Source organism: Miscanthus floridulus, chromosome 18 (assembly GCF_019320115.1).
Source record: "Miscanthus floridulus cultivar M001 chromosome 18, ASM1932011v1, whole genome shotgun sequence".
NCBI classification, from domain to species: domain Eukaryota; kingdom Viridiplantae; phylum Streptophyta; class Magnoliopsida; order Poales; family Poaceae; genus Miscanthus; species Miscanthus floridulus.
Genome location: NC_089597.1, coordinates 101,913,338 through 101,926,125, shown reverse-complemented (window position 1 = coordinate 101,926,125; position 12,788 = coordinate 101,913,338). Strand labels below are relative to the sequence as shown.

The window sequence follows — 12,788 nt, the reverse complement described above, 5'->3', positions numbered from 1 at the left end:
GTGGGCATAATTAAGCAAAACCACAATAATAAGAACTGAAAAAATCGGTTCCCGTTCGATTCTAGAAAACAAGAAACCAGACTTTTTTGGTTATTTGGGTTCATATTCTCTTTTGGTTATTTGGGTTCATATTCTCGGTTAACTAAATTAATTGAAAGAATCGAATTACATGAATTGTACTTCACTTATTTGCATTTTGTAAGACTATATTTGGTTTATATGTGATGTCTCATATTTGAACTATAAGTACATGAGTACAAACACAAACAACCTTTTAAGAAATAAACTTTCAAACTAAAAGTACAAAGCTCTCAACTCCCAAACTTTTGTGCTGATGGCAAATTTGAATTGACACAAACAACCCAACTTTTAAGAGATAAACTTTCAGATTATAAGTACAAAGCTCTCAACGATTTATACTTTTTTTTACTGAAAAGACTGTGGGGGAGATCCCCACAGTACCGCAAAATTTATAAATTATAAGGAAAAAGGAGTTCTTACATGGGAGTTAACTGAAGGCATCAAGCCAAGCACAAAAGGAGGACCTCAGGTCTCCTTTGAATCTAATTGACTGCAGATTACATTGAAATTTAAAATTTGCTAACCAAGTACTAAAGCTGGGCTGCTTTCCATGGAAGGTTTTGTCATTTCTAATTCTCCAAATTTCCTAGGAAGCTATCATAACCAGATCCATGAAGAATGGCAGATTGGAATATGCTCTTGCTTGGGCAATGCGCGGGAAAAGCCCCAATTGATCATCCCACTGAATTTGGAGGGGCTGCCAACAACGCCGGGCTATGCTGCATGAGAAGAAAAGATGCTCCGGGTCCTCAACCAGACCAAGAGGACAAAGTACACAATGGGCATCATCTTGTATGTTACACTTCTGAGCATATCCTTAGTGTTTGGACGGTCAACCTAAATCAACCATGCGAAGAACTTTATTCTAGGAGTGCAGTTGGCTTTCCATATCCATTTGAAGGCCGGGTGTGCATCAGCATTGCTGAAGGCTAATTTACAAAGCCGCTGAGAGGAGTATGAACTATTTCCCCAAACATAGTTCCAGACATCCTCATCCTACTGGGGCAGTTGTAATGCTAACAACTGTTGTTGTAGAGCTTCCAATTCCTCAAATAACGATTTATACTTACCTTACACTTTGGTGTAAAAAACACGCAAACCGATTTGTAACTAATTGGACACCTGAGTGTAAAACCTTTCATTTTTGTTGGCCTCGGCCCTCGAACGCGCATCAATCTGGAGAACAGAAAAAGAAAGGACACTGATGGGGTCCACATAGCTAATTATTTCAAGCCTTGCCCAAACTCACGAAACATGGTAAAAAAAAAGGAAGCCGCATACGCGTTCCAGTCTTTTTTGTTTACCAAAAAGCGCGAAATGTTGGCTGGTTGCGTGTCAGGTGCCATCAGCCCACCACCTTATCAGTCCCCAAGCGTGCACATGACATCCCTGATAAACCTCGTGAAAATTAACTTTCGTCATTTGATAATGATACCATAAGGACGTCCGTCACTTGACTCTCACCCGGACGTGCTGCCACAAAAAAAGGAAAAAAAAAAAATCCCCGGCTGTTCGTTCCACTCCCTGTGGTGCCTCCATCCTGCGCATCTCCCGCGGCGCCTCCGCCCGCCGTCGGTCGCTGCGCCTACCGCCGACCCCTATCCCCCATCCCCCGCACAGGCCAGAGCTCCCTGCCGGTCCCTTCTTCCCGCACCCGCCTGGCCAGAGTTCGCTGGCAGCCACTTGCGCCTGCGGCCAGCCCCTTCCTCCTGGCCAGAGCCCGACGGCGGCATGTGCCATCGTTGGCATGTCCCCGCCTTCCCCTCCGCCCGCTAGCGACGGCGGTAACCCGCATCCCGGCCAAAGCTCTTCGGCGGCCTGTCCCCGCCACCCCTCTGCTCGCCTCCAGAAGGGCCATGATAGCACTGCCCTCCGCCTGCTCATCTCCCGCTTGCGCTGCGTCGTACGAAAGAAGAAGGGTGAAAAACGCATGTTGCAAGCCTATATTTCAGGTGCTTTAGATGTTTCATTGATATGTTTCAATGTTTCATAAGGATGTTGCAAAAGTAGATCGGGATGTTGCATATGTTGCAATGGTTGTACACATATGTTGCAAGCTTCTGTTCCCAATGTTTCATCTGTTTTTTCAGACGTATGTGCAAGTGTGTTTATTTGGATGTTGCATATGTTTCACACATATGTTGCAAGTGTTTTATCTGGATGTTGCGTATGTTTTACAATGGTTTTGAGGTGTTTTTGCAAGTGTTTCATATGCATGTTTCAAGTGTTTCATCTGTCTTAAGATGTATGTTACAAATGTTGCATCTGGATGTTTCAACAGTAGATCGAGTGTTGCATCTCGCTCCCTCCTCGCCTTAGGCTACCTCGCATCGGTGTCTCCACCTTCTCTCGACGCTGGCTAGGCATCCGAACCAAAAGCTCAGGCGGGTGCCGCGCCTTCCCCTTCTTCTCGATGATGGCGACGTGGCGTGGGATGGCGGCGCGGCGGAGGATGGGCGGGCACTCCTTCGGTTCCGTGGTTCCGTTACGCGAGCGGGCGGGCGCTCCTTCTGTTACGCTATTCCGTGGTTCCGTAGTTGAGATCGGACGACTCCTATAGCAAGGATCGGACGGGTCGTAGCTGCGTTCGGACGGGTCGCAAGGCCGGACGCCCGGGCGCTAACTTCCGCTCGGCCAGAAGAAAATATAGAAAATCAAACATAATTCAGAAAAGTTAGAACGTCTCTGTGCAATCACTCGTCAGATCCGTAGATGATCCGAACGTTAATTACGTCGGCTAACAAACCCTCTAACCCATGAGGATGAGAACAAATCAGGGGCACGTGCATCATTTTCGCTAGCTCGAGGTTACCCAACCCAGAAACCTGAGTGACAATTAAGTAATATGGTGAGGTAGCATTAGAAATAGAAACAAATGTGTTAGGTAGATGATATTCCCTCCATCCCAAATTATAAGTCATTTTAAGGATCTTGAAGAGTCAAAACATCTCAAATTTTACCAAAATTATACATAGAACTGTAGAGAATTATGACATCAAATAGGTATACTATGAAAATATAATTAATAAAGAATCTAATGATACTTAGTTGGTATCATAAATATTATTATTTTATTATATAAATTTGGTCGAACTTGAGACGTTTTGACTCTCCAAGAAAATTAGAATAACTTATAGTTTGGGACGGAGGGAGTAGGAGGGAGAAACCAGATGATTAGACAAAAAAATCTATGTTAAAAACTGTTCATTGAGAATATGATTTTGTGTGTGTATTGCCTATGTATATGACTTGTAGATATGAAAACTATCTCATTCATAGTTTCTAGTTTGGGCTACCCTGAGAATTACAAGGATTTTTTTTTTTTTGTTTTTGGATGACAAGATCAGTAGTTTTTAGTGTCAAAATAAGATCGAGATACTTTGAATATCAATGTATTAGTTCTACAAACCGATTAGTTATTGGAAGGGAAGTTTACGTTCAACATAATTCATGCAGGACGTGCTCTTAGATATGACACAGCATGAGCCAATGCAAGAAAGCAACAACACACAATGCACAGCGGTTGTATTTCAAGTAAAATATTTCGTAAAATATTTCAAGTAACATAGGAATTAATTATTCCGTAAAATATTTCAAGTAACATTAATTTATTTTCTGAGGCAACCGCTTTTGCACTCACTTAGCTGGGGAGAGCAAAGAGTTTGATCACCAATACAGCAATAGCACGGAGAATGATCACCAGGATATTGTCCGTGGGGGTTGCAATCATCAGTTTGCGTGCACTGTTCATGTGCACCGAAATCCTGGTCGTCCATTTCACCCATGACTGCTCGGCCTATTTTTCACACAAGGAAAGTAAATATGTTAAGTACATGCATAAATACATTAATGGCCCTAGAACAAGCGTAAAACCGACGTCATGAATACATACATTCATCAATGTCCCTCTTGGTTTACAAGAAAGAAAATTAATAGATTGTAGAAATATGTATTTTTGGAAGAATTAATGAGAAAAAAAATAATAGCTGTTTTATACTAGTAATGAACATTGAAAGACATTGGAAGCGACATTTTTATTTATTTCACTTACATTCCGCATGAATGGAAAAGCATCCGAGGAGGAGTAGCAACGAAAGAAACACTAGTACATCATTGTGCAGTCTGTGTTTCTCCATGCTCTAACCAATGAATGCTTCGTCTTGTATGTGCTTGGCAGATGTGTTCTGCTCGAATGTGATGCATTGATCCATAAACTGTTCGTATAAATAGACTCTACACATGCATGATATTTAGCAAAAATTGGTCACTGCCACGAAAATCATGAATACTGTCCTTTTAAAGTTAATGGAGGAGCCATATTGCCAAAATAATCCCATTGCTCTTGTGGATTGATTTCCTTGATCCAATTAAGTTTGACAATTATTAAGGCAATGCTAATACTAGAAACTTTGATATTTAAGCATGAGCCGATTACTGCAAGATTATGTTAGTTTTTGCTGGGCTAATCAATGTCATCCTCTCTTGGCACAATCTTTTCAGAAATACGCAAAAGATTTACGCATCATTGTAATTACAAAGAAGAGTTTAACAATACAAACGACGCGCACAATCATCTTAACATGCCAGCAAAACTGGTTGGTTCAATTTAGGCACCCTAAAAATCTAGAATTATCGTCATCAAAGGCTGCATGCATACTTATGATGGCCAACACATAGCGATGAGAAATTGGCAATCAGTATGTAATGGTATATCTGTATTTATAGCCTAGTTTAATAAAAATGACGAATAGTTGCTATGTTAATCCCTTCTAATGTATACAGGTTGACACTCACATGAGAACTTGGACTTGTTGCCACGGGTAGTTGTAACATTCGGCAAATAAACCCCAAATGTGAAATGCGAATTTTTCCAAAATTTTCTTCTGTTGCTTGATGTGTACACATGGTAACCAAGTAGGTCAAACCTAGTCAAAATTGTTTCAAAACAACCCCACTTGTTTTAAAGAATAAATCATTCATAATTTAAATTAGGATAATAATTAAACTATGCGTACCATAATTATTGTATTCAAGCATTCATGAGTTTGAGTTGCCTTCTGTTTTCTGTGCTTGTCTGCTAATTTTGAAAGATTTGAATCAAATTCAAATTCCATTTTAAACCCTAAGCCAAATCCTAAGCCCAAAAATAGAAAATAAAGGAAACAAACAAGCCAAAACCAACTCCTCGGCATGGTACCTCCTATACCTTCTTCCTCCTTCCCCGCACATGCGAGATTGGATAATCGTGGTAACAATAGATCTTTATTTTTAAATTTTAATTAATATAGTAATTTCTTTTGTCTTCGAATGAACATGAAGACTCCTTTTTTAGTCACGCATGAGCCTTCAAATGTCTTGTTATCGATAGTCGTATCGCTTACTATTCAGAAAATAGCGTCATTAAAATCTAAATAAATTCAGAAAAAATGTGAGTATCCGTCGTGCCAATGACTTGAACCGGATGGACAGTTGCACTACAAGAAACCTACCTAGCTGAGTTATACTCACATCGCAGCATGGCGACTTTTTTTAACACCAAAGTATTATAATATACTCCCTATGTTCTAAATTGTAACTAGTTTCACCTTTGTCATAGTCAAATTTGTCTAATTTTAACCAAGTCTGCATAAAAAGTGTATTGACATGTTAAATTCGTTGGGTCAGTTCAGGGCAATCGATGATCAGATCTACATGTCAGAAGAAACGTGGATTAAGCTATAAGACTGCAATTCAAGAATGATCAAGTGATTGGTTGTTCATCATTTTTTTCGTCGGTTGAACAGTAAATGCACATGTTAGAAGAAACGAAGTTTAAGCTATAACACTGTAATTTATAAATTTAAGAAGGATCAAGTGGTTGACTGTTCATTATTTTTAGAAGAATCAAATATTTGTTTGTGCCTCTGTTAGAGTCAAGCTGCGCCTCGTCGTTATGATTCCGAGCCTTGGATTGTTTGCTCAGCGCTGTGGGCCTTGAAACTGGCGAATGCAAAACCTCGCAACCCATGACCACCATGAGCTGCTCGGCGCCCACCATCTGCAGATTCGGCCGCCGGCCCAGCTGACAATTCCAACCTTGGCGCGCACCACACCCCAGTATCCCACCAGGCGGCCAGGCAGCGGCAGAAAATCTTGGGCTCTTGGCAACCAACAGAGCATGCCCACGTGGCGCAGAGAAGAAAAAAAACGGAGCAGGTCAGCCTTCCGCCCTTCCACGAAACACAAAGTGTCGGAGCATCTCAACAATACTATCTAAGAACACATCCCATACTTAATTTTGTTGTTTTCTTCAGCAACACTGTCTAAAATAGACTATCCAAATACATCCTTAGAGAGGGTGACATGTGAGACCCACGTGTCATCATCTACCAGGTTCTTCTTCCCATGGAGCCATACCCACGCCAGGGATGGGCGCCACCGGGAGCCGCATTCGCGACGGGGAGCTCGCCTGACAGCGTTCGCAACGGGGAACTCGCTGAGCAACCGATGAGATGGGTATCGTCGTTGTTTAGTTTTATTTTGTTTAATTGAGTATTTTCAGGTTCATGCATCGTTCACTTGAAAACAGGGAGCATATGTTGACATTCAAAAATGTTCCAAGGTAGTTTTGGGCACCACGAACAAGTTACAAACATCGTGGACATGTTTGAGGTCAAGTGGCGCGACAAAATAACGAACGAAATGCGCGGAGAAGATGGCGAGCCACCAACGAGTAGGCCGGTTCACAACCCCCCCCCCCCCCCCCCCCCCCCCGAAAGTCGGCTTATTAGCCGACTTCTCCCTGGAAACCGACTAGGTTGCGCCTAAAAGTCGGTTTTTGGTAATTTTCGACGTGGAAAACTTAGAGAATGTGTATTGAAGATGTTTCCTATTGGGATAAGACCATCCCCTCTATATATACGAGAGGATCATGGCCGATTGAGTTCCCATCTATCCAATCGTCAAAAACATAATCTATCAACCCTTTACCCCTCTCTCAACCCCTCCTGCTGTTCGTTGAGTTTCCCGACGAGATTCAGCGGCATCCTAGGCGGCCTTGCTGGTCCTAGGAGATCCTCCACGTGCTCCAACCTGACGGGTCTTACCAGGAGAAGTTCGGGAGCTTTTTCAGCCAAGAACGGGCTCTACATTGGTATTATCAGTCTCTAGATCGGTTTGGTCAATTACGCTGTGTTCTTGCTACGTTGCAGGTTGTGTGTAACCTCTTTGGACGTCCAAGACCCTTGCCGGTGTGTTGGCTTGAGGTCATCTTCGACGTCAACAGAGATATTAGGATTGCACGAGTCTTGTTCAATACTCTCTTTAATTTGTTCTCCTATAGACCTACCCACAGCACACCATATATATATACACGTACGGACTAAGCAAGTCTCGGTTTACAAGAGAAAATCGGTGTGAAATGACCATGCATACCATGCGCACACGTAAATGAAGGACTACCTGTTTTTCTAACACAAAGATAAAAAGGGATTGAAGACGTAGGGAGTATGTAGAAAGGAGAAGTTTGGCCAAAAACTCAGTATTCACTCAACGACCAAATTACCCTTAATTACTTTTAATTTATTCTTTCCACCTCAGATGGAACGGAAAATTTTCCACGGGTTCCTCCCAAGCACCGTGACAAAGCTCCTAAGTTTAAGGTAATCCATGCAGTCGTGCTCTTATATAAAACAGATACGAGTATATGACATTCATGAGCCAATGCAAGAAAGCAGCAACACACATTGCACTGCGTCTTTATTCATTCAATTCCCGTTGCGCATACGCAACTCCCACATAGGAATTATACTCCGTACGTTATTTCAAGGAATATTAATTCATTTTGTGGGGCACATTTCTTGGCACTCATTTAGAAAGGGAGAGCAACGAGTTTCATTATGGACTTTATGGACACAGCAATAGCACATAGGATCAGCATGATTAAATCGTCCCTGGCAATCAGTATAGATGCACTGTCCATGTGCAGGGACAATATGATTATCCATTTCATCCATGACTGCTCGGCCTATTTTTCACACAGGAAAAGAAAATCTGTTAAGTACATGCATAAACACACAGAATTAATGGCACTAGAACAAGCGTAAAACCGACGTCATGAATCTATACATTCATCATCAGTGTCCCTCTTGGTTAATCTTACAAGAAAGAAAGAAAATAATAGCTGTTTTATACTCGTAATGAGCATTGGAAGACATTGGAAGAAAATAATAGCTGTACAGTGTGTGTTTCTCCATGCTCTAACCAATGAATGCTTCGTCTTGTATGTTCCTGGCAGATGTGTTCTGCTCGAATGTGATGCATTGATCCATAAACTGTTCGTATAAATAGACTCTACGCATGCATGATATTTAGCAAAAATTGGTCACTGCCAGGAAAATCATGAATACTGTCCTTTTAAAGTTAATGGAGGAGCCATGCTCATATTGCCAAAATAATCCCATTGCTCTTGTGGATTGATTTCCATGATCCAGTTAAGTTTGACAATTATTATGGCATTGCTGATACTAGAAACTTTGATACTTAAGCATGAGTTGATTACTGCACCAGAATATGTTAGTTAGTCTTTACTGGGCTAATCAATTTCCTCCTCTCTTGGCACAATCATCTTAACATGCCAACAAAATGACTCGTTCTATTTATGCACCTTAAAAATATAGAATTATCTTCATTGAAGGCCGCATTAAAGATATGAAGGCACGTCGAATCGGCGGCCTCACAGGGTGTCCACGTATGCTCTTTTTATTTGGTGCGTTAGATAGAGATTCCACGGCTCAGATGAGATAGATAAAACAACTGCATCCATTAAATGAAGTACGGCTTCCTGCTGATTGTACACGACACACAAATGGACGATGACGTCTAGCAGAGGACGATGGATTCTGCATGGTCGGTGCCTAACTAGCATATGGTCGGCACGCATCCTCATATGCCGCTGGGGGCCTTCCTTGCATGCATGCAGAAGCCCGTGACACTTGCTTGCTTACTTCATTTTCCTGGCTGAGCCCAGTTCCCTCGCTCCTCGTCTCCTCTCGTGGGGGACGGCACGCAACCGCCCGCAGCCACTCACCGGCAAGGCGAACGACGCGGCCGCGCACGGCACAGTTACGCACGCAGGCGCCCAATGGCTGCGTCACTCCGTTCGCCGCCTCCGCTCCCCGCCGCCTTCCGCCGCTGCCGCGCCGTCGTCCGCGCCTCCTCCTCCTCCTCTTCGTCATCATCCGCCGTCTCGTCGTCATCGTCTGCCCCCAAGGCGCGGTTCGTCGCCCGCAGCTCCGAGTACATCCCCGTCCAGCAGCTGGCCCGCCCGCTCGGTACCCGGAGCCTTCCCCCCTCCCGAGCTCTCCCCAGACTTCATGGTCTCTACTTGCTCGCTGGTTGAGGGGTCGCTTGAGATGCATGCCTGTTTGCCTCCTGCAGCGGAGTACATGAGCTTGCCGGCCAGGCAGTACTCGGTGCTGGACGCCGAGCGCATCGAGCGCGTCGACGACTCCACCTTCCGGTGCTACGTGTACCGCTTCCGCTTCTTCGCGCTTGAGGTCTGCCCCGTCCTCCTCGTCCGCGTCGATGAGGAACCCGACGGCTGTTGCATTCGCCTCCTCTCCTGCAAGGTACCTTTCGCCATACAAACTTCAGGCTTCAGTAATGGCGGCAGTTGTTTATTTTCTAAGCAGCGATTAGCCGATTAGTGTCTCGCTGATATGGTTATTTGGTTCGGCTTGCAGCTGGAGGGGTCACCGCTCGTGGAGGCCCAAAATGATAAATTCTCAGGTAAGGTTCGTTGTTCTCACTAGATACTTGCCTGATTGCTGATTCTTGTTAATCACTGGCTCAGTCGATGGATTCTACATAATATTACCTAATCAATGCTCAAATAAGCTGAAAATGCTTATCATTGGCATGTCACATAAAGCGGTTGATGCTAAACCGCCGAGTATCATTCCCACAGTGGTATTGCCAAACTTCTCACACACATGCAACGGAATGCGTTTTGATTTCTGATGCTTGTAATGGCTAATCCCATGCTGTGATGCTTACAGCCTTTGATTTATGTTTCTATTAATGGCCAACCATCACTGCTGTGATCACAACTTGGTTGATACACTAAAAACTTAAGAGTTTTAAAAGAATATCCCTCTTCTTCCAACTGCAGCAAACATGTAAGGTCCTATAAAATTAACGTTCTGTTTTGGCTTAAAAAGCTTCATTCTACTATGACATAGTCTTTGGTCACCTAACCAAAGGGCCCATCAAATTAAAGTTTAAGCCATTCTGCATAAGCATTTTTTGAAAGAAACCATTCCACATAAGCATGAGGAACCCTTGTCTGCTATTTGTGTGATTCTATGCTCTGTTTATTTGAGAAGGGACAAAAATCAAACATAATTCGTTGGCATATCCTCATAGGTGTCAACTAACTCGTTGACAATCTTATTCTTAGTTCCTTTTTAGTTTTTGCCGAACTTCTTTGACTTAATAATTTGTTGGAAAGTTTGTATGGTTCTGATAGACAAAGAAAGGCAAATATTTAGTGGCATAATTGCAGATTTTCATAGTCGACCTATATTAGCTCATCCAGCAAAGTTTAATACATCTAATCCATAGTGGTTTCTTTCCATATATAAATAAACTATTTAACCCTGGTTCCAGGATATCATTGACTTGATTTGCTGTGGGATGCAGCTTCCATGGCGAATAGGGTTTTCTGCAGCAGCAGGTCGCAAGATTCGACCATTCAACAGCTTACATCAGATACTACAATAGAGGTAGGCACTCTCAAGCTCCCAGCTTGCATAGTTTAATCATCATTGATTTGAACACAATAATCAGCTTATTTTGATAATCTTCAGGTTGCAATCAATATACCTTTTCCATTTCGAGCAATACCAGTTGAAGCCATTGAATCAAGTGGCAGGCACGTGCTTGAACAGTTACTCAGAGTCATGCTTCCAAGATTTCTAAAGCAGGTTGGTTTAATTTTATTTGACGTGCCATAGCTACTTTTTTATTAACATTTTCTTCAGTTCAGTCTTCACTCTTTCTTCCAAGCTGCAGTACATGTTTCTTTCGGATTACAACTCTAGAAGAATTTGTGTTAGAGCAGTAAAGAATGAGTTGGTTTATAAGATAAAATACTGATATAGGAATTTGAGATGAAATTATATTTCTAGAATTACCTCTCTTTATTGTAAATCGAACAGTTCTCCATTTTTTTAAAAGACTCCTATTAAGCCAAGGTTGCTCTATTTTACCTATAGCATTTGTTCATGCCACATTATCTATTTTTACTGGCCAATCAATGATGAGGCCCTGTTCGCTTCTCTTATAATCTGTACTTTTCAGCTTGTTTTTTCAATCGGAACAGTGTTTTTCTCTCACAACAAATCAGCCGCAACAGTTTTCAGTTCTGCTTGCTATCTAATACATGATGAACTAGATGACCTAAAAAGAAGACCCATATATGGGGAAAGATATGTTTAATTGCCAGATGGAACTACGTTGAGTCTAGGGATGGTCGTGACTCATGAGCAACTTTTCCATATTTGTCTTTAAATTTATATTTTTTTTCAAATGATTTCCTATTTTGTTGTTTCAGCTTGTTAAAGACTACCAAGTTTGGGCTTCTGGTGATGCTTCAAGGAAACCACTTGGCACTGGGGAAATCTGAAGCTGCCCAGTGGCTCCACTAGGCATGATAGTTTATTCGTTGAATTCAGTTATCACCCCCTCATTTGTATAGCAATCCTGCCCAAACGTTATCCACTTCACTCATGGCAGTTCTTGAACTTGTTGAAATTAGCCATTGCCACTTGTTTTTTTTGGTTCCAGCTCTTCAGCAGTCTTGTTCTGAAGATGGCTGATTGAGCACTCATCACACTGAAGATTACAGTATCTGAACTGGCATTTGTGCCCGTATTTCCACTCACACTGAAGACTACAGTATCTGAACTGGCATATACTCCATATGTGAAGTGATATCTTTTGTAAGGAAACTAGTTTCTGTTTTTAGTTTCCTGTTGCAAATTCATTGTGTTCCAAACGGATGCTTTATTGCTGGGCGCGTCCCAGCTCTGTTTTCTGTCCCCGCACATGACAACTATCGTGGTCTTGTGGCCAACCGCACATGTTCTTGCGGAAATGTTCGCCTGGGCACGCGGTCTTGTGGCACACGTTCTTGCGGGAATGTTACCGAACGCCCTGTTCGTTTACGCTTAGAACTTATTCGGCGTACTGTTTTAGTAAAATAACAGTGTTTTCTCTCGTAATAAAAGAACGCGCATCGGGTCCTTCGCCATTGGAGCGAGTGATTGTAATGGTAGAGTGGTCATTGGTCTTGGTGTAGTCCGACATCTTCGCCTACGCATGGTGGGTTGAAAGCAGGTAGACGCATTTAATGCCTTTCCTTCATGCTACCATCACATAAAAACAAGTCGGGCAGGTGAACACATTTAATGTCTCTCCTCTTTACCATCAGATAAAAACAATCCACCGACCATGCAGGAACATTTGTACTTACACATGCATCCATGCATGTAATAGACGGACGGTGTGCCTGCATGGCCGGTGCCTAATTAGCATGGTGGTCGGCACGCATGCGAGTACGCGTACGTGCATGCTGCTGGGCCCTTGCTTGCTTTGCATGCATGGCCGGTGCCCCTAGCTGTACCCGTTCTTATCTCCTTGTGAGAAGGTAAAATTTTATGGCATGT

At 42.7% G+C, this 12,788-nt stretch overlaps 1 protein-coding gene across 1 annotated transcript; it reads left to right on the top strand.

Moving 5' to 3' along the window:
• The first annotated feature begins 9,070 nt into the window (after window positions 1–9,070).
• On the top strand, window positions 9,071–11,889 carry LOC136521922 (uncharacterized). Its single transcript, XM_066515696.1, has 6 exons — window positions 9,071–9,392; window positions 9,499–9,689; window positions 9,804–9,849; window positions 10,762–10,844; window positions 10,929–11,045; window positions 11,675–11,889. The coding sequence occupies exons 1-6, from the start codon at window positions 9,203–9,205 to the stop codon at window positions 11,744–11,746; spliced, it is 699 nt and encodes a 232-aa protein (XP_066371793.1). The 5' UTR covers window positions 9,071–9,202; the 3' UTR covers window positions 11,747–11,889.
• The last annotated feature ends 899 nt before the right edge of the window (window positions 11,890–12,788 follow it).

What these genes read in the sequence shown, in the direction of transcription:
- LOC136521922 (XM_066515696.1), top strand. Translation starts at nt 9,203, where the DNA reads ATGGCTGCGTCACTCCGTTCGCCGCCTCCGCTCCCCGCCGCCTTCCGC. An exon ending in GCAGCTGGCCCGCCCGCTCG is followed by an intron (nt 9,393 to 9,498) that starts GTACCCGGAGCC and finishes TGCCTCCTGCAG; the next exon opens with CGGAGTACATGAGCTTGCCG. An exon ending in CATCAGATACTACAATAGAG is followed by an intron (nt 10,845 to 10,928) that starts GTAGGCACTCTC and finishes GATAATCTTCAG; the next exon opens with GTTGCAATCAATATACCTTT.